This window comes from Leucopleurus acutus (genome assembly GCF_964270905.1).
Source record: "Leucopleurus acutus genome assembly, chromosome: 7".
NCBI lineage: Eukaryota > Metazoa > Chordata > Mammalia > Artiodactyla > Delphinidae > Leucopleurus > Leucopleurus acutus.
This window is the reverse complement of record NC_139150.1, coordinates 85,646,650-85,674,332: the sequence shown is the minus strand read 5'-3', so window position 1 is coordinate 85,674,332 and position 27,683 is coordinate 85,646,650. Positions and strand designations below refer to the sequence as shown.

The 27,683-nt window shown below is 46.1% G+C and overlaps 1 protein-coding gene across 1 annotated transcript; it reads left to right on the top strand.

Moving 5' to 3' along the window:
* Positions 1-519: 519 nt before the first annotated feature.
* Positions 520-27,683, top strand: FBP1 (fructose-bisphosphatase 1). Its single transcript, XM_082842872.1, has 7 exons — positions 520-830; positions 11,401-11,563; positions 14,864-14,956; positions 20,742-20,882; positions 23,803-23,940; positions 25,660-25,779; positions 27,355-27,683. The coding sequence occupies exons 1-7, from the start codon at positions 661-663 to the stop codon at positions 27,544-27,546; spliced, it is 1,017 nt and encodes a 338-aa protein (XP_082698998.1). The 5' UTR covers positions 520-660; the 3' UTR covers positions 27,547-27,683.

Below are 27,683 nucleotides of genomic sequence, written 5' to 3'. Positions count from 1 at the left end.
GAATCCACGTCTCCTGAAGTTGGTCAGAAGAGCCAGCTGACAGGCCAAGCAGGGGTGGACAGAGGGCAGGGAGCAGATGGCAGGTGGCCACGGTGGGGGAGGGAACCGCAGCGGTTAGAGCCTCCTGCCGGAACCCGGGAGCAGCTGGGCTGCAGCGCTGCACTGAGCACCACGCCTACCCTTCCCAACTTACGTTTTATATCTTGGGGGGAAAATCATGATTGCACCTCTGTGGCAGGGTCGTTGTGGGGACTGAAAAAGACCATGTAGGTGGCCCAGGGCAGCACTCCACTACGCCAGTGGCAGTGCTTTGAGGAGGCGTGGCGCGGCGACAGGGGAGGAACCGGAGGTGGCGGTGGGCCGCGGGTGAGGGAGCAGCCCCGCTGTTGGAGGAACTGAGACTGGACAAGGATCCTGGACGGGGGGTGGGGGTGGAGGGCGGAGTGGGCGGGGCTGCAGTTGGAGGGGCGGGGCCAGGGCGCGGAGGTGTTCCTGTGGGCGGAAGGCGGTGACCCGCGCCTATAGGCTCCGCGGGACACCCCGCTGGGACCGGGCCCACTCCGAGCGGTGCTGACCCTCCGTCTGTCTGCGCTCCAGCCGCGTCCCACCGCGTCCCGCCGCCTGCACCTGCCGCCCAGCGCTCAGCAGCCCGGCCACAGCATGACGGACCAGGCGGCCTTCGACACCAATATCATCACCCTGACCCGCTTCGTCATGGAGGAGGGCAGGAAGGCCCGCGGCACGGGCGAGATGACCCAACTGCTCAACTCGCTCTGCACCGCGGTCAAAGCCATCTCCACCGCTGTGCGCAAGGCGGGCATCGCGCACCTGTGAGTCAGGCCTCTGTACCCCCGGACCCCTCACCTTGGCCTCTCTCTCTCTGGCAGGGGATCTGCCGAGCAGTCCGATGTCTGATCCTCTGCCCCTGCTGTCAGTCTCTCTGTCTGACATCTGGGACTCTCTCTCCCTCTCTCTCCCTCCCTCCCTCCCTCTCTGCCCCTCTGCAGAAGCTCAAGCGGCACTCAAGCCTAGTTCCGCCTTCCATTAAGCTTCCCACCTGGGGGCCTGTCTCACAGTCCACAGCTGCATCCACCCTGCCGCCTGCTCCCCTGGGCTGAGCAGCCTGCCTTAGCACCCCTCTGGCTTCCTCCTGATGAAATTGGCTGGCCAGGTGGGCACCTGGCCTGACTGCCATACCCATCCTAGCCTCAAACAGGAAAGTGCTGGCCCAGGTGCCTTCCTTTCCCTTTCTTTTCTTCGACCTCCTTCACTCCCTTTGGAATTGGGGTCCCAAGTCAGGTTTCTAATTCAGTATCTCCTTGACCCTAGACAAGTCCTGTTAGGAGCAGTGAGTGGAACCCCCACTGCGAGGAGGCCCTCCGTCCAGAGCTTTCAGGGGCGGCAGTGCTGGTGTGCACAGGGCTGCAGGAGGTCTGGAGTGGGGCTTGAGATGCTGTATTTCTAAGACGTTCTTCTGTGGTAGGTGGTGCTGAGACCGCTGGTCCGCAGATCACATTGTGTTTAGCAGAGCAATCACAGGACATGGGGATTCAAAGAGTACCTTCTTGTGTGGCTTGTTGTAAGTAACACAAGTGCCCTTTGGTTTATTCTGGTGTGCACGAGCATTTTATGTTTAGACTGGTCCTCAGTATAGCTGAAGGGTGCCTGGGTTTTCAGATTGCCCACACTCCTTCCTAATATTTCCCACACTTAGGAACACCTTAAACATTGTGCACAGTGCTCTTAGCTGATCTGAAAAAGTATAACCCCTGTAACCTAGTTTCCTTTTCTGGTCAGCTCTTTGCCTTTGGTCCCACAGTATGGCTTGGTAGAGCTAACTCTTTTTTTTTTTAATTTTTATTTTATATTGGAGTATAATTGATTAACAATGTTGTAATAGTTTCAGGTGTACAGCAAAGTGAGTCAGTTATACATATACATGTATCTATTCTTTTTCAAATTCTTTTCCCATTTAGGTTATTACAGAGTATTGAGCAGAGTTCTCTGTGCTATACAGTAGGTCCTTGTTGGCTATCTATTTTAAATATAGCAGCGTGTACATGTCAATCCCAAACTCCCAACCTATCCGAGCTAACTGTTAAGGAAGGAGTGTAACATCACATTTATTTTCAGATGTCAAGCAGGGATGGGACAGTACGTTAGGAAGGTGGTGATTCCATTACTATTTCACCTATGGTCCCTCTTAATACATTTCTAAGGAGGCTTTGCGTTAGGAAACACCCTCAATTAAAATCTTACTTCAAATTTAATTTACAATAAGTAAAAGTGTCCTAACAGCTTTATCTGCCTTTGAAAACCAGGGAGCTTCTTCAAAAAGAGTGCTTGTCATTTCTTGTATTATTTTAAACTGTGTCAGCACCTTTCACAACCCCAAAGAGACTCAGAAACACAAGATCTGCTTTGAGGTGCATCTTTCCCACCTTTTAAGTAATGTCAGATAGTGGGACCTTAGGTAGTGGGATTTTGATAGTGGGACCTGGACAAAGGGTGTTAATGATGGCTATATAAATTATGTATATTTTTACACTAGGTACCTGTAAATACCAGGTTAAAAAAATATTGTTGTTGCTATAATTATAAATTCCTTAATAAGTTGCACTCAACAAACATTCAAACCACTCAGAAGAACACAACGGGAAAAGTGAAACCCACCTCTACCCATTCCCTGGGGTATCCACTATTCATAATTTACTGGTTATTTTACTAGATACTTCTTTTTTTATGTCTTTTTTTAAAAATTGGAGTATAGTTGATTTACAGTGTTGTGTTAGTTTTTGGGTGTACAGCAAAGTGAGTCAGTTATACTAGATACTTCTTTATATTAATATAAATTTATACATGGATACATATTTCCATATGACTCTTTGTAAATAGCAAACAGAATGGAATCACACTTAATGTATTCTTCTGCAGTTTGCCTTCATTATTCAACAATATATATATTCCACATCCTTCAATGTTAGGACATGTGAATCCACCTCCTCCTTTTTAATTGCTGCATTGTGTTCCACTGCATGGACATGTCATGAGCTATTTGACATCTCCCATATGTTTGGGCATGCCACTGGTCTTTGACTATTTCCAACAGCATTGTACCTGTGAAATGGGTGTTGATGCATGGCCATGTTGGTGGCTGACAGAGGAGGACATTAAGTACTCCTGTGGGAAAATAAGTTTGACTGTCTCAGTATCACATGTAGTTGAGCAGGGGGCAATAAGACAAGATCTTAACCTAGGCCTCCAGATTACACTCATGACTTCGATATCCTGGATGAAAAGGCCAGCATGCCTGCAAATAACTTGTTAGTGCTGATGACTTGCCCTAGAAGGGCATCTAGCCAGAGGGACAAGATGATTGCAGATTGCAGGAGCCTTGCGGAACCAGTTTATGGAGCTCAGCCATGACTCCTCATTAGGGACACATCAGGAGTTTAAACGTAGAGCCTGGAGAGCTCGCTCGCTCTCTCTCTCTCTGTCTGTCTCTTTAGTTCTAGAAGAGACTGAGAGATGAGACTGATACAGAGCTTATGCTGTAGGAAAAATAGTACAAGTATAGCATTATAAAACAATAGAGATCTGAAAGATACTTTCCTAGAGGTACCAAAAATATGATGTGGATGCAGAGGACTGTGGAGTATCAAGATAGGCATTTGCAATGGTCAGGAAAAGATGGTCATGGGCTTCATGGCTGGAGAGCATTTTAGGCTGGGCCATCGTGTGAGGAAATGTACAAAGTAGGAAGATGTTGCTGGAAAAGTTGCTCATTCAGTTTGACTGAAGCCTTCAAGTAATGTAGTGGTGGGGCATTTGCGGGTGTTAAATTGTGGGTGCATTGGGGGAACATCAAATGGCAAGGGTGATTACTTTATATTTGGGGGGATAAGCAAAGGGGAGAGGTACAGGTTTTGTTTTTTTTCTTTCTTTTCTTTTTTTTGCTGTATGCAGGCCTCTCACTGTTGTGGCCTCTCCCGTTGCGGAGCACAGGCTCCGGACGCGCAGGCTCAGCGGCCATGGCTCACGGGCCCAGCCGCTCCGCGGCATGTGGGATCTTCCCGGACCAGGGCACGAACCCGTGTCCCCTGCATCGGCAGGCGGACTCTCAACCACTGCGCCACCAGGGAAGCCCAGTACAGGTTTTTGAATGGGGTGGTGGAATGAATGGAGATTCATCTGGGGCAGTTATGGCTGGAAGTATAGAGTTAAAAGAGAGAAAGCTAGGACATGTGGAACACCAACTGAAGAGGCTCCGGAGAGCTGAGGAAAGCAGCATTCAGAGCTAGGGGATTAGAGGGAAAGAGGGGGAGGACCTGGGAGAAGTCTGGGTGGGGATGGGGGAGAAGGACAGCAAGGGAGTTTCTCAAAGAATCCCGAGAGCAGGGCTGTGCTATTAAATAACAAAAACAAACAAAAATGAAAAAACAAAGAACCCCCCCAAAACTCAGAATTCCAAAGGAGGAGCTGAGTTTTAGAGGCTGGAGAAGGGTAAGAAGATGGTGCTGACATTTTGGTGATGCGGAACTTGAGGTGTTAGAGGGCCATACAGCTGGGGATGTTGCCCAGGCTGCAGTTAGGTGCGACAGTCTGGAATTTGGGTGTGAAGAGCTGACTGAAGATTAGGCCGCTGGGCTTTGGCACATTCACCCCCAGGCAAGAGGAAGAGGAGAAGAAAATTAGGACCCGGTTTAGCAGAACGGGAACATGCAAGGCTTTAAGAGCACATTTTTTTTTTTTTTTTTTTTGCGGTACGCGGGCCTCTCACTGTTGTGGCCTCTCCCGTTGCGGAGCACAGGCTCCGGACGCGCAGGCTCAGCGGCCATGGCTCACGGGCCCAGCCGCTCCGCGGCATGCGGGATCCTCCCGGACCGGGGCACGAACCCGTGTCCCCTGCATCGGCAGGTGGACTCCTAACCACTGCGCCACCAGGGAAGCCCTAAGAGCACATTTTGGAGAGAGGTGGAGCTGGGCTCAAATTCCTGCCTCTGCTATTTAACTTCTGTGAGGATTTAGGCAATTGACGTAACATCTCTGAGCCTCAGCTTCCCCACCTGTAAGATGGAGACAACTTTTTTTTTAATCCTCAAAGGGTTGTATGCGGAGGAACTGAGTTCATTCAATTGATACTGTCATCATTGTTTTCCTAGGTTGAAGCTTTTTGTTTCTAGAAAACAGCCTATATCCTGCTTTTCATTCCTTAGTAGTTGCCCACATGCATTTCAACAGGGATATATTCCAGGCTAGAATATTATATATTAAGATGACTTTGCTCCCTCAGATTGGTTACCGGAAACTTCCCATCATGCTCACGTGACATCGGGAAAACTTTCTTATAAATATGAGGTCACTTCTGTGGTTTGGTGGAAGAAAATAATAAATAACTTCAGTTTTAATTTTGGAATTACAGGTCAGTTAACACATACTTGAGCTTATCTTCAAGTTTGCAGAGTTTACAATCTTAAACTTCTGGAAATTTTATCATAGGTATCTTATATTCTTGAATTATCATCTCCATGTTACCAAAAAGGAATTGTAACTTCCTTTCCACACCGAAAGCAGAGCCAGCCACATACCATCCTATTTGCTCACGTGGGGCTGGCATGAACTCAAGCGAACCTTGGGGCTTGTGGCCTTTGAAGCTGCTCCGGTTGACACCTCTTCTTCAACGTATAGTCGTCCCTACGTATCCACCAGGGATTGGTTCCAGAACACCCAACAGATACCAAAATCGCGCATGCTTAAGTCCTTTAGGTAAAATGGCTGCGTACCATCCGCCCTGCGTGATCTCGGATTCAACTAACTACGGGGGGAAGTTCGCAGATGCAGAACCCAGGATACCGAGGGCGGCCTGTATTTCTCATCCGACCTTTGGATGTTCTGGGGTGGGTGAATGGTTGGTCATTTACTTCAGAATCAATCAGTAACAAGTCATGTTACCTTCAACTTCAGTGATAAGGATTAAATAGTAATCTGCGTCCCTTTTTCTTCTAAAAATGAGCTCTTCCACTTGGCTCTCGTGCATGTTATCTAAAGGGTGGCCTGCTTTACACTGCCATGCTGACATCAGAAGGAAAAGGTCTAGTTAGTTAGCAAATCAAGGAAGTCATCGAAAGTTCTTCCCTAAGTGTGGCCCTGGCTCCGGTCCTTGTGTCTAGGGATCTGCTTCAGAAATGTTAAAGGAGCCTTTCCCCTGACCATCATTAATTACAGACTTTATGGCTGTGAAATGGCTGTAGAAACCGTATGCAAATTTGAAAAACCATGCTAATATTTAGTCCAAATATCTAAGGATTTAAAAATACTGGCCAAATTAACCTATCCTTCTAAAGAGTTTCCCATCATATGAATTAAAATGACTTAACAGTTGTTTCAAATTTTCAGTGAGGTTTTTACAGTAAGCATAAGAGGAGATATTACAATACTCGCCCTGTGTTGTGGCCAAAAAAAAAAAAAACAAAACAAAAAGAAGAGATATTACAGACAGCAGCTTCTCAAATTGATTTTTCTCCCCAAACTCCAGAAAGAGAAATTTTGTGTCTCTGGGGGTTGAAAAACAAACAGTCACAGGGCCATAAACCCTGACAGCATAAACTACAGGATGCTGTGCTGCCCTGAACAACTTGGGCTGCAGGGCCAACTAATATGAATAAAATTGAAGTGACATATCATAAGCATCTCAAATGAAATAATATTCCCAGGGAGACTTCAGTCAAATGTGAACTTTGAGCACTTTCTTTTCTTGTCACTTAGTTACCTGTGACACTGTTCCGCATTGCCTGTCTTCCCAGAAGCTGCCTGAAAAACTGTTTAGAAGTCATTTCCTCTCCCCTTCATCAACCAACCTGTACAACCAATCTGTGGGCTCCGTTAAGAACAATGATGGCTGCCATTGTCTGCTATGAATCAGGTGCATCACGTGGTAGCCCTCACCCTTACAAAGCCTGGAAACAATCAGGGAGCTGAGACAACTTGATGGAAGTTGTATAATCAGTAAGAGGAAAGGCAGAATTTGAACCCAGGTCCCTGGTGCTGTGTTCTTGTCAGGACCCACCTGGCTTCTCAGCATGGTTGTATTACTGCTGCGGGGAGTTAGGGATGGAAGAGAATGATACCATTTCTTGTTCACTACCTTGATGCCAGTCTCTGTTCTAAGCCCTTTACCTATGTCAACTCATTTACTCCCCCTCTCTACATACTATGACATAGATACACTAAATTCCCATTTTACCAAAGATCAGAGAAGCTAAGAGATTTGCACAGAGATGTTAACATGTGACAGAGCTGGGATTTGAACCCCAGGGTCTAGAGTCCCAGCCCATGGAGGAAAGTGCCTGATGATGCTGCCTTTTCCCCACTGCTCCTGCGCGTGCCCATCGGGTTATACAGTAAAGGCTCTTCTTCTATCCTTTGGGGCCTTTGATGGAATGATGACTGATCAGAATGCAGAAGAATATTGTTTCTAAGGGATTTTCTGAAAACTTAGGAAGAAAATAAACTGCTCTTCGGCTAATTAGTTCCTTGAGGATTTTCTCAGGGCTTTTTTCTTCTGTCAAAGTTGTAGAAGCCTTTCCTGCTTCCGGCTTTTCATTGATCCATGGAATGTGTTCCCTCGGGGGTCTTGCTTCCCTTCTGGGGGCCCCTCCTGAGGCATCTTGGGAGAAGCCTGACTGAGCGTTTGCCTAGTCCTGCCTCATCATCCCTGGGCGGGATGACACAGGGCTGTGTGAGAAACTCCTCGTGTCATGGCTAACTTCCTGCGCTAAGGTGCAACGTACAGAATCTGAGATGATTGGGTATAGACTCAGATATTGTCACTATTGACATGGCAAGCTGGGAATTCATTCTCCTGAATCCTGCTTCTACCTTAGAATCACTTTCCTGGGCCTTCTCGAAGACTTTCCCAACACAAGGTCTCACCAAGGGAAACCCTCCCAGAAGATGACCTAGAAGAGTTATAAAGTGCCTGAATTTTGAGTTTGAGGGTCCCAGAATCATCTATCCCCATGTTTTTTATGCTTCACAAGCAACTGGAGGATAGATGGGGAAAGGTCCTTCTGGTTAGAACAGAGGAGGGACCCTCCATGGAAGTAAAGAGGAGGAAGGAGGGGTGACCACCCAACCAGGCAGGGAGGCGGAACCATCCAGTGGTCTGCATGGTTTGGCCATGAAGATGGCCATTTCGGTTCTGGTGTGGTGAGTGTCCCCTACAGTGTTCATCCTGCAGCTGTTATATGGCCCCTCCCGACTCCCCGTGGACAGGTGGTGCCACTCTCTGTGACCCAAGGGCAGGATCCACCTCAGAACCCTGGAACAGCAGTGAGGAACCTGGCTGGTGGTCTTGGCTGGACTATCCAGCTGATCTGACGCTGACTGTAACCTCTTGTAGCCCACCACATGGGAAAAAGACTTTGAGGTTTAAAAAGGTACTTATATAGGGCTTCCCTGGTGGCACAGTGGTTGAGAGTCCGCCTGCCGATGCAGGGGACGCGGGTTCGTGCCCCGGTCCGGGAAGATCCCACATGCCGCGGAGCGGCTGGACCCATGAGACATGGCCGCTGAGCCTGCGCTCTGCAACGGGAGGGGCGGCAGCGGTGAGAGGCCCGTGTACCGCAAAAATAAATAAATAAATAAAAAGTTACTTGTATAAATGTGCACAGAGTAACTCCTCCCATTTGGAAATATGTGAAAAACAAATTCCCTGTTCCTTTGGATAAATTACTGACCCAGAGCTGTTCTTTGGAATCATTACTGGCTGGCTTATTTGGGCTCTTTTAAGGCTTTGTTATAGCTTCATTTTCGTTTGAAAACCATTCAAAGTATCCTTCAGCTGGAACTGCTCCTTTGCAGTGAGACCTTCCTTGGCCATGTAAAGCCCTTGCCCTGCCACCCCAGCATCTTGTTTCGTTTGGTTAGCGCACCCGTCACTATCCAACATGATCTTATTCGTTCAAAAGCCCTTGCGTGTTTCTTGTTTGCCTCACTCACTAGAATATAAGCTCCATGAGGGCAGGGATCTCATCCATCTTGCTCAGTACTGTAACCCCAGCACTCAGCACAGTGGGGACAATAGATATTTGTGGAATAAATGATCTCACACAGGCCTCTAGGAAGCTTTTGAGTAAGAGGAACTGAGGCCTGACTGTTCTTCACCTCTCTCGCTGAGCCAGATACCCAGAGCAAAGTGTAAAGTAGGCTTTTCCCATGCCTGCCTCAGTGCCTTGTCCAGCTGTCCCAGCCTCCCAGGCCTCCCTGGAACTGTCCCCATAGGCCGGTCCCTCTGGGGACTGTGCCAGTGGCTTCCTGCAAACGCCAAGGTGCCGCTCCTATACTTATTCCTTCAGGCTTGGGTTTCCCTTCTCTTCAGCGGATGCTTTTCAGCAAGTATTGCTAGAGGGCCTACTGTGTGCTGGAAGTTGGGACACAGTGGGGGAAAACATACCCTCTGTCCTCATCCTCATGGAAGTACAGATTAAACAACCATGCCAACACGAAGATGATGAAGCCTGGGGGATCTTGACCCTCCCACAGTATTGCAGATCCCTAATGAGTGCTTCCTTTAGCGACCAAACAAGGGGCTTAACATGAGGCGTGAAGGGCTGTGCTAAACCCTTTGTGTATGTGTGATAAGTGTATAATCCTCCAACAGCCCCATGAAGCATCATTACCCTCCATGGTCATGATTGAGAAGGAGGACTCGGAGAGAGCAGGGGACTTGCAGAGCTGAGGGCTGAGCCAGGTCTCTGCCGTGAAGCCCATGTTCTTTTCCATCAGCGTTATTCACCCTCCTGAAGTCAGTAGTGACTTTAATGGTGGAAGTGTCGGGCTAGGAAGGAGAGCCAGTGGGTGCCAGCAGGGCCACTGAGGAAGATGCAGGCCATTGCGATGTTGGCCCCTGCCAAGCCCTAGTTCCATCCGGAATTCGGCTGCCTTCTTTCTTCATCAGTGTCGGCCTCAACAATTGAAATGAGAAAGAGACTATGTGGAAAGAGAAGGGAAAACCCAGCTGCAAGTCTGATAGATCCCTTGGTCTTCTACTCATGAAACAGGAGTGACATGATGAAAAGAAGTGGGAGGAGGGCTGGAGGGACAAGACGCTGTTTTCCAGGTGGGCGAGGGAACGATGCTGAAAGAGGCAACACCGGAGAATGGGCTTGATGCTAACTGGAGTTACCTCCTGGAGAGTCAGGCCAGGCGAACCGTTTGGGTTCAGACAGTTTCTGGTGTTGGCTCAGTTTTGTCCGGCAAGAGACATGCAAGTTATGTTTAGAGAAAATGCATTTTCAGGAGTTGAGCAGTGAATGCCATGACAATCAGTCCCCAGGCAAGTGCTCCCAGCTATCTCAGCGAAGGGCGCCATGGTACCCCTTCTCTCCCATTCTCAGCTGCTTGGTGGGATCTTCAATGCTCCTACTCTTTCCCTTCCCACATCCAGTCTCTTACCTGGTTCAGTGCATCCTCCTTCTAAAACATTTCCCCTCCTTTCAGTGTTCTTCCTCAACCCCAGGCTATGACAACCCACCTCTTCCTTCATTCTAACAAACTAGGCTCCATTTTGGACCAGCCACTTGGATTCTGGAAGCTCCACAATTACTGACTTGCAGATACCTTGAAAATAAAATAAGGACTCCAGACTTCCCAATCCCTTCAGCCCCTAGGACTCCTGCCAGAGGCAGTGAGGTGCCATTAGGAGAGGCCTGGCTTGAAAGTCAAAGTGAGCTTCTCACCTCTGCTCTGCTGCTCCAGTTTAGAGAAGCCCATTGGTGTCTTGGAGTGAGCATCCTCCTCCATAAAATGGGGTAGTGGGATCTGTCAATATTTCTTTTCTTTTAGGGTCTCATCAGCTATAAAACCATAGATCCCTTGGCTTAGTTTCCCTCTCAGGCTCCTTCCCACCCAGAAGGTTTCTTTGCTTGCTGTGTCTGTCAACTGATTCATTATGCATTAGCTTGTGTATTTGGGAGTGAAAATTGGTTCTTGGGGCAGGTGAAAAAAAATCAATCTTTTTGGGTGTGAAATATATGTACATACGGTGCATAAAGAGATACACACTTTATCTGCAATATTAAAATTTCATGGGGGAGTGTGTTAGGGGAAAAAAACCTCTTTAGGGGCCATAATGAAAAAAAAGCTTGAGAAACATCGATTTAACCACAAAGGTGTGCTGGGTACCATGATAGGCACTGGACAGGTGAATGACAATATCTCCTTCCCTCCAGGAGCCAATCCAGATGGATGACCACCTTTCTCATTCTATTTCTCCCAAACCATGTGTCTCCTTTCCTTTCTTCTAAATCTTACCAAATGCCCTCTTTGAGTGAGTTTATAGATGCATTGACATAGTCTGGTGGTCATGGCTTATACTTTTGTATCTTTTCTTCCCTGTAGCTATGGAATTGCTGGCTCTACCAACGTGACGGGTGATCAGGTGAAGAAGCTGGATGTCCTCTCCAATGACCTGGTTATTAATGTGTTAAAGTCATCTTTTGCTACCTGTGTTCTTGTGTCGGAAGAAGATAAACACGCCATAATAGTAGAACCTGAGAATAGGGTGGGTCTGCTACACTATTGAGGATTTTAATGTAATCATTTTTCTTTCTGGCTTCATAAAGGACTCCACTTGTTCAGCCAAGCTGGATTCCTAAGACACAGCCTAGATCCCTCCTGAACCATCAGTCATCAGTTCACAGATTCCACTTCACTGCCATACCTCAAACTGTCCTCTCCTATCTACACTTCCACCACAGTCCATGCCGTTATCATCTCTCCCGCATGCTCATACATGGGAGAGACTCAAATATACTCATACTCATCTCCACTTCTAACTTTTTATTGTCATGTTCAAGGCTCTTCACAGTCTGGCTCTGTTAACTACGTCCTTCCATCCACCCAATTCCCAACCTTCATAACCAACCTTCCTGCCAATCTAAGCTGTTCATATCAGTGATTCATGCATTGGAATCCTATTAATCTTGTTACCGAACTCAGGATGCTCAAGCATCCAATACTGAGAGACAAGTGTTGGGTAAAAGGAAAGATAACCTTATTGAGGCAGCCAGCAATCCTGGGGAGAAGGTAGACTCACGTCCCAAAGAACCAACTCCCTGTTGCCGATCTGGGGGCAAGAGTTTTTAAAGGGGAGTTTCAGGGGTGTATAAGCAGAGGGAGGGGGCTACATGCAGAACAGCACAGTTAGCTCTGATAATCATCTTGAAATTGGCCATGTGGTGGTCTGATCAGTGTCATCTTGATTGTTTTTAAGTACAGCTCATCTTCAACTCCAGGGTCAGTTTGTTCCCATCTCCTTGAGGCCAGTTCTTAAAAAGAACTGTGTAAGATGGAGGAGCTTTTGTCATTTCTAGTCTGGTCATCATGTAGTTAACTTCTTCCACCTGTGGGGAATTCAGTATCTGCAAAACAGCTTAAAGGATATGGCTCAGAATATTATCTATACCCCATGAGGAGGAACTAAAGGTTCCTGAGTTTGTTTAATGACTAAACTATTATTATTTTGTCTTATTTGATTGTTTTCCTTTGTTTTTTCATTTTCTCACTTCTCTGGTTAAACTTATTCTTTGGCTAATGTTTTTCTACAGACAAGAAGCAGGCAGAGGACATTGGGGTGGGGGGAATCTGTCTTAAGAAAGCCCTGTAGGGTCCTGCTCAGTTACGGTCTGATTGCTTCTTGAGGGTAGAGAATGAATTATATTCTTCTCTGTATCCCAGCCTCTAGCACAACATTGTAGGGGATCAACAAAAAATTATTGTTGAAAAAGTGAATGAAAGAGTATATCCAGCTTTCACTGAACAGCAAAAATCATGTAATAATAATAACAAAAAAAACCCCATTTGAGATGGGTTACTATCTTTCCCTGTTTGAGATGAACTGGGGACATGAAGGAGTAGGATGAGAAGAAAATCAATCAGAAGATGAATTTAAAGAGACTGCCTGATATCCAGTCTGACCTTTATAAGAGGGATGGGGAGCCACATCTGATTAACTTGTTTTACATCATTCTTTTTTTTTTTTTTTTTTTTTTTTTTTGCGGTACACGGGCCTCTCACTGCTGTGGCCTCTCCCGCTGCGGAGCACAGGCTCTGGACGCGCAGGCTCAGCAGCCATGGTTCACGGGCCCAGCCGCTCCGCGGCATGTGGGATCTTCCCGGACCGGGGCACGAACCCGTGTCCCCTGCATCGGCAGGTGGACTCTCAACCACTGCGCCACCAGGGAAGCCCTACATCATTCTTAAAATACACTACGTGTCAGATTCAAAGTTCATGTTGTTCTCTGCTGGGCTTCTGAAGGTACTTGGCAGTTTTAGGCACGTGGATTGAATTTGTTGTTTAGTATTCTCTATGGGTCTGCCCAACTTCTCTGAGTACAGTGTGCCTTCGTGGTAAGCGTGTTCCTGTTTTCCTGATGACAGTTTCTCCTGCGTCAACCAAGGTGATTTGTTAAGAGCAAGCGGTCAGGGAATCAAAGAATTGCCTTAATTTGATGCAGAAATTTAACAACCACCTCTTAAAGTGGCTAATTTGGAGGTGGAAAATCTCCAGTGGTGTGCTGGTAAGCTGGCTCTCTATTAGAAAAAAAACCCTCTGATTTGTAGCACTTGCCACTTTCAACTGTGCAAATGGTCCCCCAGAGTTGATTTTGAGCTACCAACATGACATCACTGAAAACAGAGCTGGGAAGAGATGTGCACCATTGACCCTTGAGAGCTGACTCCAGCCAGCTCCCACATACCCCTGAAAATCCTATCCAAAGAATTAGTCTTTAGTAGTCCTACAACAGCTGAGGGTTATTTCCTTTGGGAATTACAGTAGGGATATGGTTGAGAACTCTGTGCACTGTAACCCCAAGTATCATCTATAAGAACTGCATGAAAATATTCTTAGAGATCTTTTCCTTTTTCTTTTTGCGGTACGCCGGCCTCTCACCGCTGCGGCCCCTCCCATTGCGGAGCAGGCTCCGGACGCGCAGGCCCAGCGGCCGCGGCTCACGGGCCCAGCCGCCCCGCGGCACGTGGGACCCTCCCGGACCAAGGCACGAACCCGCGTCCCCTACATCGGCAGGCGGACTCCCAACCACCAGGCCACCAAGGAAGCCCTCTTAGAGATCTTAATGTTGTCTTTGCTTCACCTGAGATATTGTGTTTTGCCCTATGAATAAAGTTTTGTTTCTCTTCTTCCTTTGACTGCCAGGAAACTCCAACCAAAATTATGATTCATTCAAATCAATGATATAGGAAATTCTTACTTAATTATCTGTATTCCTCGCCTTCATCTATATCTATGCCTCCTATTCTAAGTTGTGTTTCCTCTGCCTAATGATCTTTTGATATATATTTCTTGTTGTTATTTTCACTCTGTATACCACCTCATACCTTCCCTGACAGAGTATAAATATGACACATTTCTTGAATTTTCGCCTAGATTCCCTCTTTTAACCCCTTAGTGTATACTCTTTATTTCGTTACAATGTGTTCTTTTTTTTTTTTTTTTCTTTTCTGGCTGCATTGGGTCTCTGTTGCTGTGCGCAGGCTTTCTCTAGTTGCAGCGAGCAGTGGCTGCTCTTCGTTGCAGTGCACGGGCTCCTCATTGCGGTGGCTTTGCTTGTAGCGGAGCATGGGCTCTAGGCGCGCGGACTTCAGTAGTTGCAGCACACAGGCTCAGTAGTTGTGGCGCACAGGCTTAGTTGCTCCATGGCATGTGGGATCTTCCCGGACCGGGGATCAAACCCATGTCCCCTGCATTGGCAGGCGGATTCTTAACCACGGCGCCGCCAGGGAAGTCCCAATGTGTTCATTTTAAGTGTAAAGTTGTGTCTTCTTTTTTTTTTTTGCTCAGGGTAAATATGTGGTCTGTTTTGATCCTCTTGACGGATCTTCCAACATCGACTGCCTTGTATCCATTGGAACCATCTTTGGCATCTACAGAAAGGTAAAATGTCATGGATCAAGCTCCTGGTTTGGGACCAAAAGGAGAGTTAAGGTTGAACATCCAGTCCTGTTTCACTATTGGTGGCACAGCCAGAATGTACATCGTGAAACCTTGTGAGGCTTGAAATAGGTTTATATGTCAAGTTCTGACTTTTTAAGCTCTGCCTTAACGGCATAGTGAAAATCTATTAGGTTGTTAAAAGAAAATGTAGTTAAAGGTGGTGGGAAGAGAAAGATATTTCACTCTTTTAACTGTACCTTGCTTCCTTTTGTGACAGAAAATAAAATTAAAAACAAAAGAGACAGTGTAGGGTAGCTGCAATGATGTAACTATGTGAACTGAGAACTGTGAGAGTGTGACAACAATCGAGAGTACTTATATCAAAATTGTCCTTTAAATCCTCTAAATCAGGGGTCTGCAAACTATGGTCTCCCTGGGCCAAATCCAGCTCATTGCCTGATTGTTATGGCCTGTGAGCAAAAAATAACTCTTTTGAATTTTTGAATGGCTAAAAAGAAAATCTAAAGAATAATATTTCATGACCTGTGACATTTATTTGAAATTTAATTTTCACTGTCCATAAAGTTTTAATGCTATATGGTCAGCTCACTTGTTTACTATGTTGCCTCTGGCTGATTTTGCACTGCACAGGCAGGGTTAAGTGATTTTGATAAAGACCGTGTGACAGTAGAGCCTAGAATATTTACTATCTGTTGGTTTATGGAAAAAGTTTGCTGACTCTGCTATAAATTATAGAAAGCACACTGGTACAGTGAGGGGATCCAGGCTCCTGCCCTGGGTCTTTTCTACTTGGGTGACCTAAGCAGGTAACTCTACCTCAAAAGTCTCTCTTCCCTTCTCTTACTTTAAGTGTGTGTGTGTGTGTGTTTGGGGGTGGAGGGGGGCGGTTTGGTGGAAGTGCATTCAAATATATACAAGTGAAAATAGAATGAATGGCCACGGGCCCATCATAAAAAATGATGAAATCTAAAATATGTCATCTTGGCTTCAGCCTTCTTGTTTATTTTAGAAATAAAACCTCACAGATGCCTTTGAGGCTGATCCCTTTCCTTCATCTTAATGGACGAGGTGGCTAGTTCAGCCAACCTCTGAGGTTCCTCCAACTTTCCTATTCTGGGATACAGAGGCCATAACTTACGAAGCGAGACCGCAATTTGTGCTTTGTTTTTCAAAGTGACTTGTTGTCTACTATTGCACATAATCTCCTTTCAAACATGGGAAGTAGGACCGCAATGGGACAATTCTCTTTCCTCATTGAAATGTATCTTGTGTTTGTCTTGGCCGGGAGGCGGATCAGTGTGAGTAACTGAAAGTTCTAATACTCATACCAGAAAGACAAAGACAAAGTAATTAATCTTTTCCAAGTCATACCATGAAACATCCCATTCTTGTTATAGACAAGGAGGCATGTAATTTTACCTGCAAGTTATCAGATCTATATAGTATAGCAAGAGAACTTTGCAGCAAAATTCTTCATGTGGAGGAAGACTTCTGGTAATGACTCAACCAGAGCTAAAGCAACACTAATGTTTGCCAGCCCCAGTTTCCACCTTAACCCCCCAAATAAAGACCCTTTTTAAGGGAAAAAAAACCTAGAAAACCGACACTGGCTATCAACTAAAAAAAAAAATCAAAACCGCCTGCAACAGCAACTCGAATTACAAATGCTAGAACAACTCAACAATGAGTCTCCACACTCTTCTCAATAGACCTGAAGTGACTCTCTTAAAAGACCGAAAGAGGTGATGAGTGTCACATTCCCTTTAAGTCACTTCAGTTTTCAAAAGGCTTATTGATTGTTTGAGGATTTATGGGGCATAAATATTGACCGTCTGATGCTTTAACGGAGACCTTTCCTGCTTTCCGTAGAGCTGGATCTGGGCTGGAGTTCAGCTCCCTGGTGCAGCCGCTCAGTGGCATAACATTAGTTGGTAACTGGAACTCGGAAACAGTGATCTGGTCTTGCCCACATGGTGCCTGAAAATAGGCTCCAAAGGGATCTCTTAGGGCCTGTGGTCCAGTGTTTCTACGAAGTTCCTGCCACAGCACCTTCGGAAGGGTCACCCCACCTCTGGCTGGAGACATTCAGAAAAGGTAGAATTCTAGAGTGTTTGTCCAAATATTGGGTCAAAATCTGTCTCCCTGTTGCTCATATGGCCTTTTAGAGCATCAGAAAATAAGACTCTTTTACATGCTTGGAAATGGCTTTTCTGCCTTCCCCTCCCCTTCTTTTAAATCTTCTTAAAGTTGAATATCTTTCATGTGAGATGGTTTTTCGACCTCTCTGGTGTGGTCACCCTCTATTGGATACCATTCTAATTTTCAACACCCTTTAAAAATATCCAGTCCCCACGACTAAAAGCAGAGTTTCAAAAGTGCTCTAGAAGCTTCAGAATCCAATTCACTTCCCTTAACTGGGCACAGGGAGATGTAATAGCCATATGGAGTGTGGTTTCCTGACATTGATGCTTACTAGCTCTGTGGGACCTTGGGCAAGGTAACCTCTTGTTTCCGTATCCATAAAGGGGAGATACTGAAAATTAAGCATAACGGCAATGAAAATAGTGCCTGGCACATAAAAAGTGCTCTATAAATGGTAGCTATTAATATTACTTGTCTTGTTTTTTTGTATTAAGATTCAACAGAGAGTATCACAAGTCAAACTAGCTTGAGGAAGGAAAGGAGGGAGGGAGGGAGGAAAGAAAGGAGGGAGGAAAGGAAAGGAAAATTATTGGTTCATGTTAACTAGAGAGTCCAGTGGGTAGTACAGCTGCATTCAAGGACTCAGATGACATAAACGGGACACACTTCCTCTCCGTCTCTATTGCTCCCTCCTCTCTGGTGGCAAAATGGCTCCCAGTAGGTCTGGGCCCACATCCAATCCTTTCAGCAAATCAAACAGAAGATGCAAACCTCTTTTCCAACAATTCCAACAAGAATATCATCTCATTGGCCCTGATTGTCTTGGCTTTAGGTCACGTGTCCATCTCTCAACCCATCACTATGGCCTGAGGCATGCAGTGATCTGATTGGCCAGACCAGGGTCATGTGCTCACTCCTGGAGCTGAGGGCCAGGGGGGTAGTATTTTGAGGAAGGTTAAGGTGCATTTATCAGCAGAAGGGTGATGGGTGCTGGCCAGGCAAAATCAATGGATGTTCACTGCAGATTATAAATGCCTTGAGAGCAGGGACCTTCTCTTATATATTTTTTTGTCTGCTAGGCAGCCTGGTACAATAGTAGGTGAACAATATTGGCTGAGTTACTGGAGACTCTGCCATATGCCCTATGAGACCTTCTAGGGAGGGTTTGGCTGCCGCTCTGAGGGAAGACCATCTGATGATAGGACAGCCCCACCCCACTTCTGCCTGACTTTCTCCTCCACCACCTCAAGTCTCCAGAATCCATGGTGTCTTTCGTACTCTATATGGAGTGACGTGGATTAAAACAGAGCAACACCTACAGCAGGTGGTGGCCTGGGCTAAGTAAAGGTAGGGTCCCGACGCTTTTTAATTTTGTCACGTGCTTTCTGCACATTGGTCCATGAACATCCACATGAGACTGTAATGGATTCCCTTGGAACAAAGGCATTCATTGCTGAGGGTTTGGAGGAGGGAATTCATGCATTAGAAAGGGGGACGGGGTAGAAAAGTATTCCTCCAAATTAATGACTAGATGGAATTATTTTGTCTTTCTTTTGAGTATATGGATCATAGATAATGTTACCATTTCTTATTCCATGCAAGGAAGTTGAAGGCTGAGATTATTTGGTGACAGTGTTTCAGAGAAAGGCTGTTCATCCTTGTGCCACAGACAGACATGGGTGGTTCTGGATGAGATGAATCTCTGGGGGACTTTTCTTGGTGGAGAACTGACTCCTCCAAGCCTAGGGGCTTCCAGTCAACTTACTTATTTACATGTTGTCTTTGTCTTATTTTGTGCTGCGCTTTCAGGGTTAAGTAGTTATGACAGAGGAAGCGGTTAGAGCCTGACTGTTTTCCTCCCACTGTGTCACTGGCTTTGAAGGAAGCTGGTTCCTTTTTCAAGGTTGTACACTGGCAAAATTTGGAGTTTGAGAAACAACTCAAATTTCTGATACTGTGTTTAGTCTGTGTTTAACTGCACTGCACTACCCTGTGAATACAAACCAAACTAAATTAAATAATTTGACCCAACGCAACCAGCCAAGCAAGCAACCAACCACCTAGATGAAAACTGTTAAACACAAAGATTGGAGACAAGAGGAAAAAAAGAGAGAAATGGCTTTTGTGACATTTCCTTTTACATGAGTAGTTCTTAAGCTTCAGTGCAAGAGTCAGCTATGGTGCACGGTAAAATACAGACTCCCAGGGCTCACCTTAGAAAGTCTGACTTAGTAAGTCAAGGCTGCAGCCCCAGAATTGCGTTTTAAATAAGCATCTCAAGTGATTCTGATGTACATGGTCTCTGGACCACACTTTCAAAAGTTATAGGAAGAAATTACCAGGAATGTATTTCTTTTTAAAAATATTTATTTATTTAGGCTGCACTGGGTCTTAGTTGTGACACGTGAGATCTTTAGCTGCGGCATGTGGACTATTAATTGCAGCATGCGAACTCTTAGTTGCAGCATGCATGAGGGATCTAGTTCCCTGACCAGGGGTCTAACCCAGACCTCCTGCATTGGGAGCATGGAGTCTTACCCACTGGACCACCAGGGAAGTCCCATACCAGGAATGTTTTTGCTGAGATGACCTCCATCTCTGGTATCATGATATAGATAGATGCCCTTACTTATTCTCAGCCCCTGGAATCTGTGGTTGGGGAGAGAATAAATGAAATTGGCAGAAACTGCCCATTTTCACTTCTGTTTAAATTCAAGTAGAGAATATTCAAGCTGAAAGATTTGTTTGAGGCTGTTTTGAGAACCATAGAAGCCAATTGTCAAGTGTTAAGAAGGTAATTATCAGTTAGTAATCATTGATTAGGAGCCATGCCCTTAAGTTTTTCCTTTCCTTAGTATTAGGGAACAAACAGTCACAAGACCCAGTGGGCTGTGTTTTTAATAAAAAACAAAGAAAAGATTAGAGTACATGTCATGTTCTAAATGTAAGTATTGTTTCATTAAATTTTTGTAGTTGTGTGTGCGGGTGCACGTGTGTTGGTACTGGTTTGTGATGCAAAATGTATTTTTTGTTTACTGTGGGTCATGGTCAAAAAAAGGGAAAGCATTTGCCCTACACCGTAACAACTCTGGAGAGAGATTCTCAGTTGCCGTATTTCTGAGACTTTCTTTGGTGTGTGAGTATGGACCACACTGCTCACTGGAGTATGTGCTGCAACTGGCAGGAGCTCATGAAATTGATTTCCCTACCAGACTTGAAGCCCTGCAGCCCAGTTTTAATTTGTTTAAATAAAGATAGAGTAGGCAGGGGAAAGACATTGATGACTGTAATAAGATTAAATTAGTAGGAGCTGGCAAGGAGGCATGCTCTTTTTTTGAGAGTGATAATGGAGAGATGAGGGAATATCAAATTAGTAAAATTGGAGGAGGACCCTGATTGGAAAGAAGGATCCAGATGCACGAAATTTGGGGTTTGGTGGGAAGGCCGCTGTGGTAATATAATCAGGATATTACTGATGTGAGGAGGAAGGCCTCTCTGGGAAGATGCCCTATTTCATTACGAGAGCACCTTGATAATGCATCTTGCTAATGGATGAACTGCAAAAAAGAACCACAAAACAGAACACAACAAAAAACGTGTTGTGTTTTCTTTCTCGTCCTAGATTTCAACGGATGACCCTTCTGAGAAGGATGCACTGCAGCCCGGCCGGAACCTGGTGGCTGCTGGCTATGCACTCTACGGCAGTGCCACCATGTTGGTCCTGGCCACGGCGAATGGAGTCAACGGCTTCATGCTGGACCCGGTGAGAGACCCCAGGGGAAGCTGGGTGCTTCGCTGGTGGCTGTGAGTGAGTGTTTATTGTGTGTGTGTGTTGGGGGAGAGGCAGTACCTAGAGGTGGAAGATGAGGCCCGTGAAGGGGCAGAGATGATGGGTTGGGGAAGGGGGGAAGGGAGATGGAGGGACCACCATGAGAAGATTATCGAGGTGAGAAATGGTGTCTGTCCAGAGCATAAGGAGTCTTTCTTCCACGATGAATTCTTTAGAGTGGACGTGACTCAGCTGACTCAGATGCCCACTGGGCTGAGCAGGCCACACAGATGAGTGGGGTGTGCTGGGAAAGGATGGTCAGGGTGGTGGCAGGGCAGTGGCGGGGCACTGGGGAACTGGGGAGGTCTGTCAGTTGTTACTCCTTGGGAATAGAGGCTAAGTCTTGCCAAGGCTTCCAATGTTTCAAGAAACACTGGATTTTTAGAAAATGTAATGTTTCTGGATGTGTAAAACACTGTGCTAGCCAATTAAAACACGTTTGTGGACCAGATGGGGCCCGTAGATGGTCTGTTTGCCACCCACGCTATCCATTACTAGCTTATTTTCCTGAGGTGAATGGGTGTCCCGGCTGAAGCAGTGGACCACCTCATTTCTTCAAAATTAGCTCCGAAATTCATTTGATGTGCACGTGCACGCAAACCTTCAGTGAACCCTTGTGGTTTTGAAAGGCTTTGACGAACTCAAGGAAGTGAAAATAAAGAAGGAAATGAAGATAATTCCTTAGTCTGTCCAACTTATAGAGAAAAACACCCTCGGGAGCTCCCTGGTGGTCCAGTGGTTAGGACTCAGCGCTTTCACTGCTGGGCCCCAGGTTCAGTCCCTGACAAGACTAAGATCCCACAAGCCACGTGGTTCGGCCAGAAAACAAAAAACGAAACAAATTCCTCACGGAGAGGAGCCCAAGGTGCCATGAAAAATATTCATTAACAATTTTTAATTTGTGGATAATTTCTTCCACATGTGTATTAATTGGACTTCTTTATTTATTCTGTTAGATGACAGTTTCGACAGAGCAGATGAATTGAGCAAAGAAATCTCTTTACATATTTGGCATAACTAAACCCACCATTGAAATGAACTCCACAGAATCATCTTCCGTAGGTCGGCACATTCATTGTGCATTGGGTCCAGTGTCCCAAGGGAAAAAGAACTGAGGTTATAGATACCTTTCAGTTTTAGAAATGTCCTCAGATGACATTAGTGAAACTATTTATTTGGTGCTTTTTGCTGACAGACCGAACACCAGGTACGGTCAGCTGCTAGAATCCTGGGAGGGGCCGGTTGCTGGTGGTGGGGCCTCGAGGTTTGTGGGTGGCGGGTGGGAGAAATCGGAACGTAGGCTGCCTTTGTCTCCCGCACGCTTGCACAGCTGGACTTTGCCTCCTTGGAAGCACCCGAGCTTAATAAATCAACAAGGGTAGGGAAACAGCACAAGTTTAAGCCTCCAAAGGAGGTGATTTCAGGGTAAAGTGGTGGCAGAACCCGAGCGAAGTTCACTCTGAGCCCAGGGTACAGTTTCCGAAATCACTGATGTTTTGGGTTTATCCTCTCAGCAGGCGTTTACCGCTTCCTCAGACATTCTTCTGGTAACTTCTCTGTTACCTTTCAGTTTATGGATGTGTGGAAAACATGAAACCTCTTCTTATTTCCAGATTGCAGACCTTGTGTCGGGGAGTAAGTCTCTGTGTGTTTGATAGTCTTTTGTCCACCTCACACTTAATGGCCACTCAGTGTTTGGAGGCTGCGCTACCCCCTGCTGGCTGACCTCCCAGATCTGATGAATGCCTGCAGGGTAGGGGTCAACCTAGTGCTTTCTTTTCATTTTGGCTGACAGCTTCCGCTAAGAAGACCACAGCAGCTTTATTTGCATTTCTAGCAGGCTTTAAGGTTTGAAAAGCTTTTCAGTCTCTTTCTCCCATACAAGAGACTAACCTCCTTCACAGCTAGGATGTTCTGGCCAGGTACAGGGCGGGGTGCCCGCAAAGCATGGCTTCATGAGCACCTGTTGTGTGATGCCTTCATTTTCCAGACTTTTACCAAAAAAACCATAAAAGAAAAAAAGAAAAGAATCACTCACAGTGACACCTTTCAGTGACCACTGTTAATTCTAGTCTCTTTTCTCCCCCTACCCTCCTCTCTCCCTCCCCCACTTCCTCTCTACTTCCAACAGAAACCAAGCTTTGCTATGGGAATAAGTGGCTGGGGAGAGAGGTGTCCAAGGTGGGACCTCCCTTCTTAACTCTGTCTCCTCCCCAGATGGGCGGAGCCTCAATCACTCTCTTATCAGGGACGCGTAGGAGCCCCAAACAGTCCTCAGTCCAGAGCTATAGGAGTTATGTGACACCTTGCTCCAAAGCTCGAATCTCCTTTGAAGAACCTAAGCCTTAAAGGCATCAGCTTAGCACTGGGACTTCGTGGGAGGCTGAGTTCTGAGAAGCACTCTGTAGATCAGTGAGCAAAGGCACCGGAAGCTATATATGCTGTGAATCGAAACTCACGGTGCTCGGGGAAAGTGACATCAAGATAGAAACGAACAAATGGAAAGCTAAGAGCAGCCATGAACACTTTGGTGTAACTCAGCTGCCCATCTCTCCTGATATCCTACCTCCTGTCTGCACCAATTTTTTTTTTTTCCCAAAGGCATGGGTGTCCCAGGCCAAGGAGAAATCATTTCACAATGAAATCATTTCACAATGTTACAAATATTGAATCATTATGTTGTACACCTGAGAGTAACATAATGCTATGTCAATTATACGTCAGTTGAAAAAACAAAAAGATAAAAACCAAGCTCTTTGTGCTGAAGGACACACGTGACCTCAGGCCTCACGCCACCCCCTCCCACAGGCCTGAAGGAGATGTCACGGCTCCACCTTTCCTTCCTGTTTCACAGGCCATTGGAGAGTTCATCTTGGTGGACAGGGATGTGAAGATCAAAAAGAAAGGGAACATCTACAGCCTCAATGAGGGCTACACCAAGGACTTCGACCCTGCTGTCGCGGAGTATGTCCAGAGGAAGAAGTTCCCCCCAGTACGTGAGGGCTGCGGGGTCGGGGTTGGGGGAGGGCCCCTGAGTTATGTGTTGATTCATGATCTACCCTGGAGAGAAAGGCGGCAGGGACAGAAGCGGGTGGATTCCACTGTGCTGGGGACCGGAACCTCTGCCCTGAGACGGCAACCCCTTTGCCACTTTCTCTTGGCAGAAGAAAATCAGGACTGTAAAGTCCGTCAGATGAATGAAGTCATGGCAGTAAAACATGCTTCACTGCTGGGGTCCCTGATCCCAGTTGGTACGAAACGTGGTCCTTGCAGCCCAGGCCCCAGCCCTGTGGCACCTGAAGGATTTCTATCAGTCACCTCTAGACTGAGAGCAGCCATCGTGGCATCTCTCTAAAGAGGTTACACATCACTGAACACGAGGAGAAGAAATGGCTGTTTGTAGAGACGGTTCTATGTAGGAATATCCAATCTTGTCCTACTCTTGTTACTGAAAGCTCGGCCTCTCTGTACACACCGGTGCCGAAGCAAATCTCGGAGACAGAGTTTTGGGTGAAGTAGAAAAGGATAGCTTTATTGCTTTGCCAGTCAAAGGGGGACACACTGGGCTCCTGCCCTCGAAAACTGTGTGTCCCAGGGACTTCCCTGGTTGTCCAGCGGGTAAGACTCTGCGCTTCCAATACAGGGGGCCCGGGTTCAATCCCTGGTCAGGGAACTAGATCCTGCATGCCACAGTGAAGATCCCGCATGTTGCAACTAAGACCCGGCGCAGCTAGAATAAATAAATACATAAATAAATATTTTTTAAAAAGTTTTATAGAAAAAAGAAAGAAAAAGAAAGAAAGAAAACTATATGTCCCACCCTGGGAGGATTTGATGAGGGTTATATAACAGTGGTTCGAGGCTGGGGTCTCTGACAAGATTAGGGTGTGAGCAGGGCCTGCCCGCCTTCATCTCGTCTCAGGTGGTTTCCTAATCTTGACCAGCTTCTCGGGTCCCTTTAATCTTGCCTCAGGTGGGTTTTTAGCCGTTTCTCCCTTGATTAGCAACTGTTTAAATCTGCCCTTTGGAACTCAGGGAAGGTCATGGAGGCTGGAGTCTTGCCTACAAGAAACGGGGGTCAAAAGGGCCTCCATGCCTGGGAGCCCCACCGGGCCTCACTCATTTTCACTCTTGCTTAATGCCATGGAAGGCTGCTGTGTTCTGAGGAAGAAGCCCAGATGTTGTTGGTTTGGCATTCAGGGCCCTCCAAGCTGGCCCCAGGCTCTCTCTCCAGCCTTATTATGTCTCCTTCCACCTTTCCCTAGAGATCCCTTCCTGCCCGCAGCTGCACCAGGCTCCTCCCAGGGCCCAAGGCGGACTGCAGGTGCTTCTCTAGTTGCCCCACCTTTGGCTGGGCAGTTCCTGCTCCTGCAGAGACGAAAACCCCACCCTTGCCCCCTCTCCTTAGCTCTGCAAAATCTTTCTTCTCCTTCAGGGTCCTGCTAAATGCCTGCCCCACCCCGAGCCTGAATCCACCACACCCTCCTTAGGGCCTCCTCAGGTAATTTGAGTTATTGTAAAGTGTAAGAGACTGTCTCCATGATTCCATTTTCTGCTGCTTGGGGACAGAATTTTCATCCCATTTCCTAGCACAGCCCCAAACGCACACCTTGATGATGCTCTGTTTGACTGTTGAATCAAATAAGCATAGAGGACATGAAGAGAGCTCTCTCTTCTGTAACCCTAACTATTGCTGGTCTTAACCTTGTAGGACAACTCAGCCCCCTACGGTGCCAGGTACGTGGGCTCCATGGTGGCAGATGTTCACCGCACCCTGGTCTACGGAGGGATCTTTTTGTACCCAGCTAACAAGAAAAGTCCCAACGGAAAGGTAAATAAATCTCCTGAAGAGTGGTTGAGAAGCAGTGGATTTCCTTTGCAGCCTGGGAGATTTGACTGAGGAAGAAAGGTCATGGTAGCTGTTATGCTCTTCAGTAGGGTGCCAAGGATGTCTGTGGCATATTCTTTTCTAGATTAAAGGCTGTCCTGGTTAAAGCCAGGTGATATCAGCTAAAGATGATCTCTTGAGAGCCCTTTCATTGCTAAAGATAAGTGATGATGCTATGGTCAGAGGGTACTAAAAGTGCTTTCTGCTTCTACTGGATACACGTGGTTTGGCTTGGGCAAAATGAATGCCATTCATAAAATGAAATGAAACAGTCCAGCCTCATTACCAAGGCAGCAAATCACATATGCATCCCAAACAGAGGTCTTCTTTGATTGTTTTCAAAAGGCATAACATTGAAATGACTAGTGAGCTGACATTTGCTGCTTAGAAAATGCTACCTTTCTAGGGAAGGAAAGCATCTCTGGGGACACCTAGAGCTTTCAGGTAAGCTGCAACTGATGCATTGGTCTCATGCCCACAACCTTCTTACAAGCCAGGGGGTGGGCTGTACTTGCTTATGCTGGAGAAGGGACACCCACTTTTCTTCGACACAGAGGGACAGTGTGTTTCCTTCTCAAGTATTGTCCCTTTGTTTTTCCCAAAGGACAGACAGGTTTTTCTTATTTTATTTTATTTTTAATGTGAGAGAAGGAATAGGAATAATCCCCATAGTTAGAAATGGATGTATTTCAGATGTGCTCAGATCTCTGTTTATGGCATGTGGCGTCCAGTTCACTGAAATCATTAAAACATTCACTCTTACCATAGCCACCTACCTCGGGCATCCCAACCTATGTGATTAGCCTGCTTTATAGCACTTTTCTCTAATGCCTCAAAAAATTGTTCCTTAACACAAATATTGAGGTTCCTCCTTTTCCTTTTTTTTCAGTTTTGCAAATCTGACCCTGACACCTGTATGGAAATAGAGTCAGGAAACACCTGCAAAAAGCTGTCTACTCAGTAGGCAGACTGCATGAAAATGCATACAATAAAAAAGTGAATATTTAAAAGTAAATTCCAAGATGTATAACATACTAAATCCCAACCCTCAAGCCTTAGGAGAATTGTAAAAGGAATGTGTACAGAGTTGCAAACAATATTATACTGTTTGGAGGAGCCAGTCTGCTTTCCAGATGTCTGCAGCCAGACACTACCATGGACTTTTAAATGCTTATAGAATAGGCAAAGGTCCATCCAAAACACACACAGAATCACTCATTAGGTCCAGTTTCCGTGCTATAAAGAGAAGGGAAACATCGGTTCTGCCAAAATGTCATTCGGTCCTGAGCCCAGGTGGTCTGCCTCACATCTGCATCAGGCAATCTATTGCTGGCTCTTGATGGATGGCTTAATTTAACCAAATGGTTAAATTAACCATCCAGTCTTAGATGCAACCTTGTGATGGAAAGTAAGGGAAAGTATCAGTTCATTTGATCAGCTCTGCACTATTTTGCTATGAAGCAGATCTCTTTTCTGTGTAATCTATTCTGTTCTGAGAATGCTGCTCTTGTTTTCCAGTTGAGACTATTGTATGAATGTAACCCCATGGCCTATGTCATGGAGAAGGCAGGAGGATTGGCTACCACTGGGAAGGAAGCTGTATTGGACATTGTTCCCACTGACATCCACCAGAGGGCGCCAATCATCTTGGGGTCTCCTGAAGACGTGACTGAGTTCCTGGAGCTATATAAGAAGCACGCTGCCAAATGAAGAGCTGGCCTTGCCCACACCAAACAGAATTGCCTTTTATCTGGACCTTTGATCTCACAGGGTGCTACCCGATTCTGACTGTGCATCAGATATTCCTAGACATAGAAATAAAAAGTATGGATATTTTCACCATCAAA

Bases quoted from the DNA above. Each gene is read 5' to 3' on its own strand.
- FBP1 (XM_082842872.1), top strand. From the start codon at position 661: ATGACGGACCAGGCGGCCTTCGACACCAATATCATCACCCTGACCCGC. The intron at 11,564-14,863 runs GTGGGTCTGCTA...TTTTTTGCTCAG, and splicing joins TAGTAGAACCTGAGAATAGG to GGTAAATATGTGGTCTGTTT. The intron at 23,941-25,659 runs GTACGTGAGGGC...TTAACCTTGTAG, and splicing joins AGAGGAAGAAGTTCCCCCCA to GACAACTCAGCCCCCTACGG.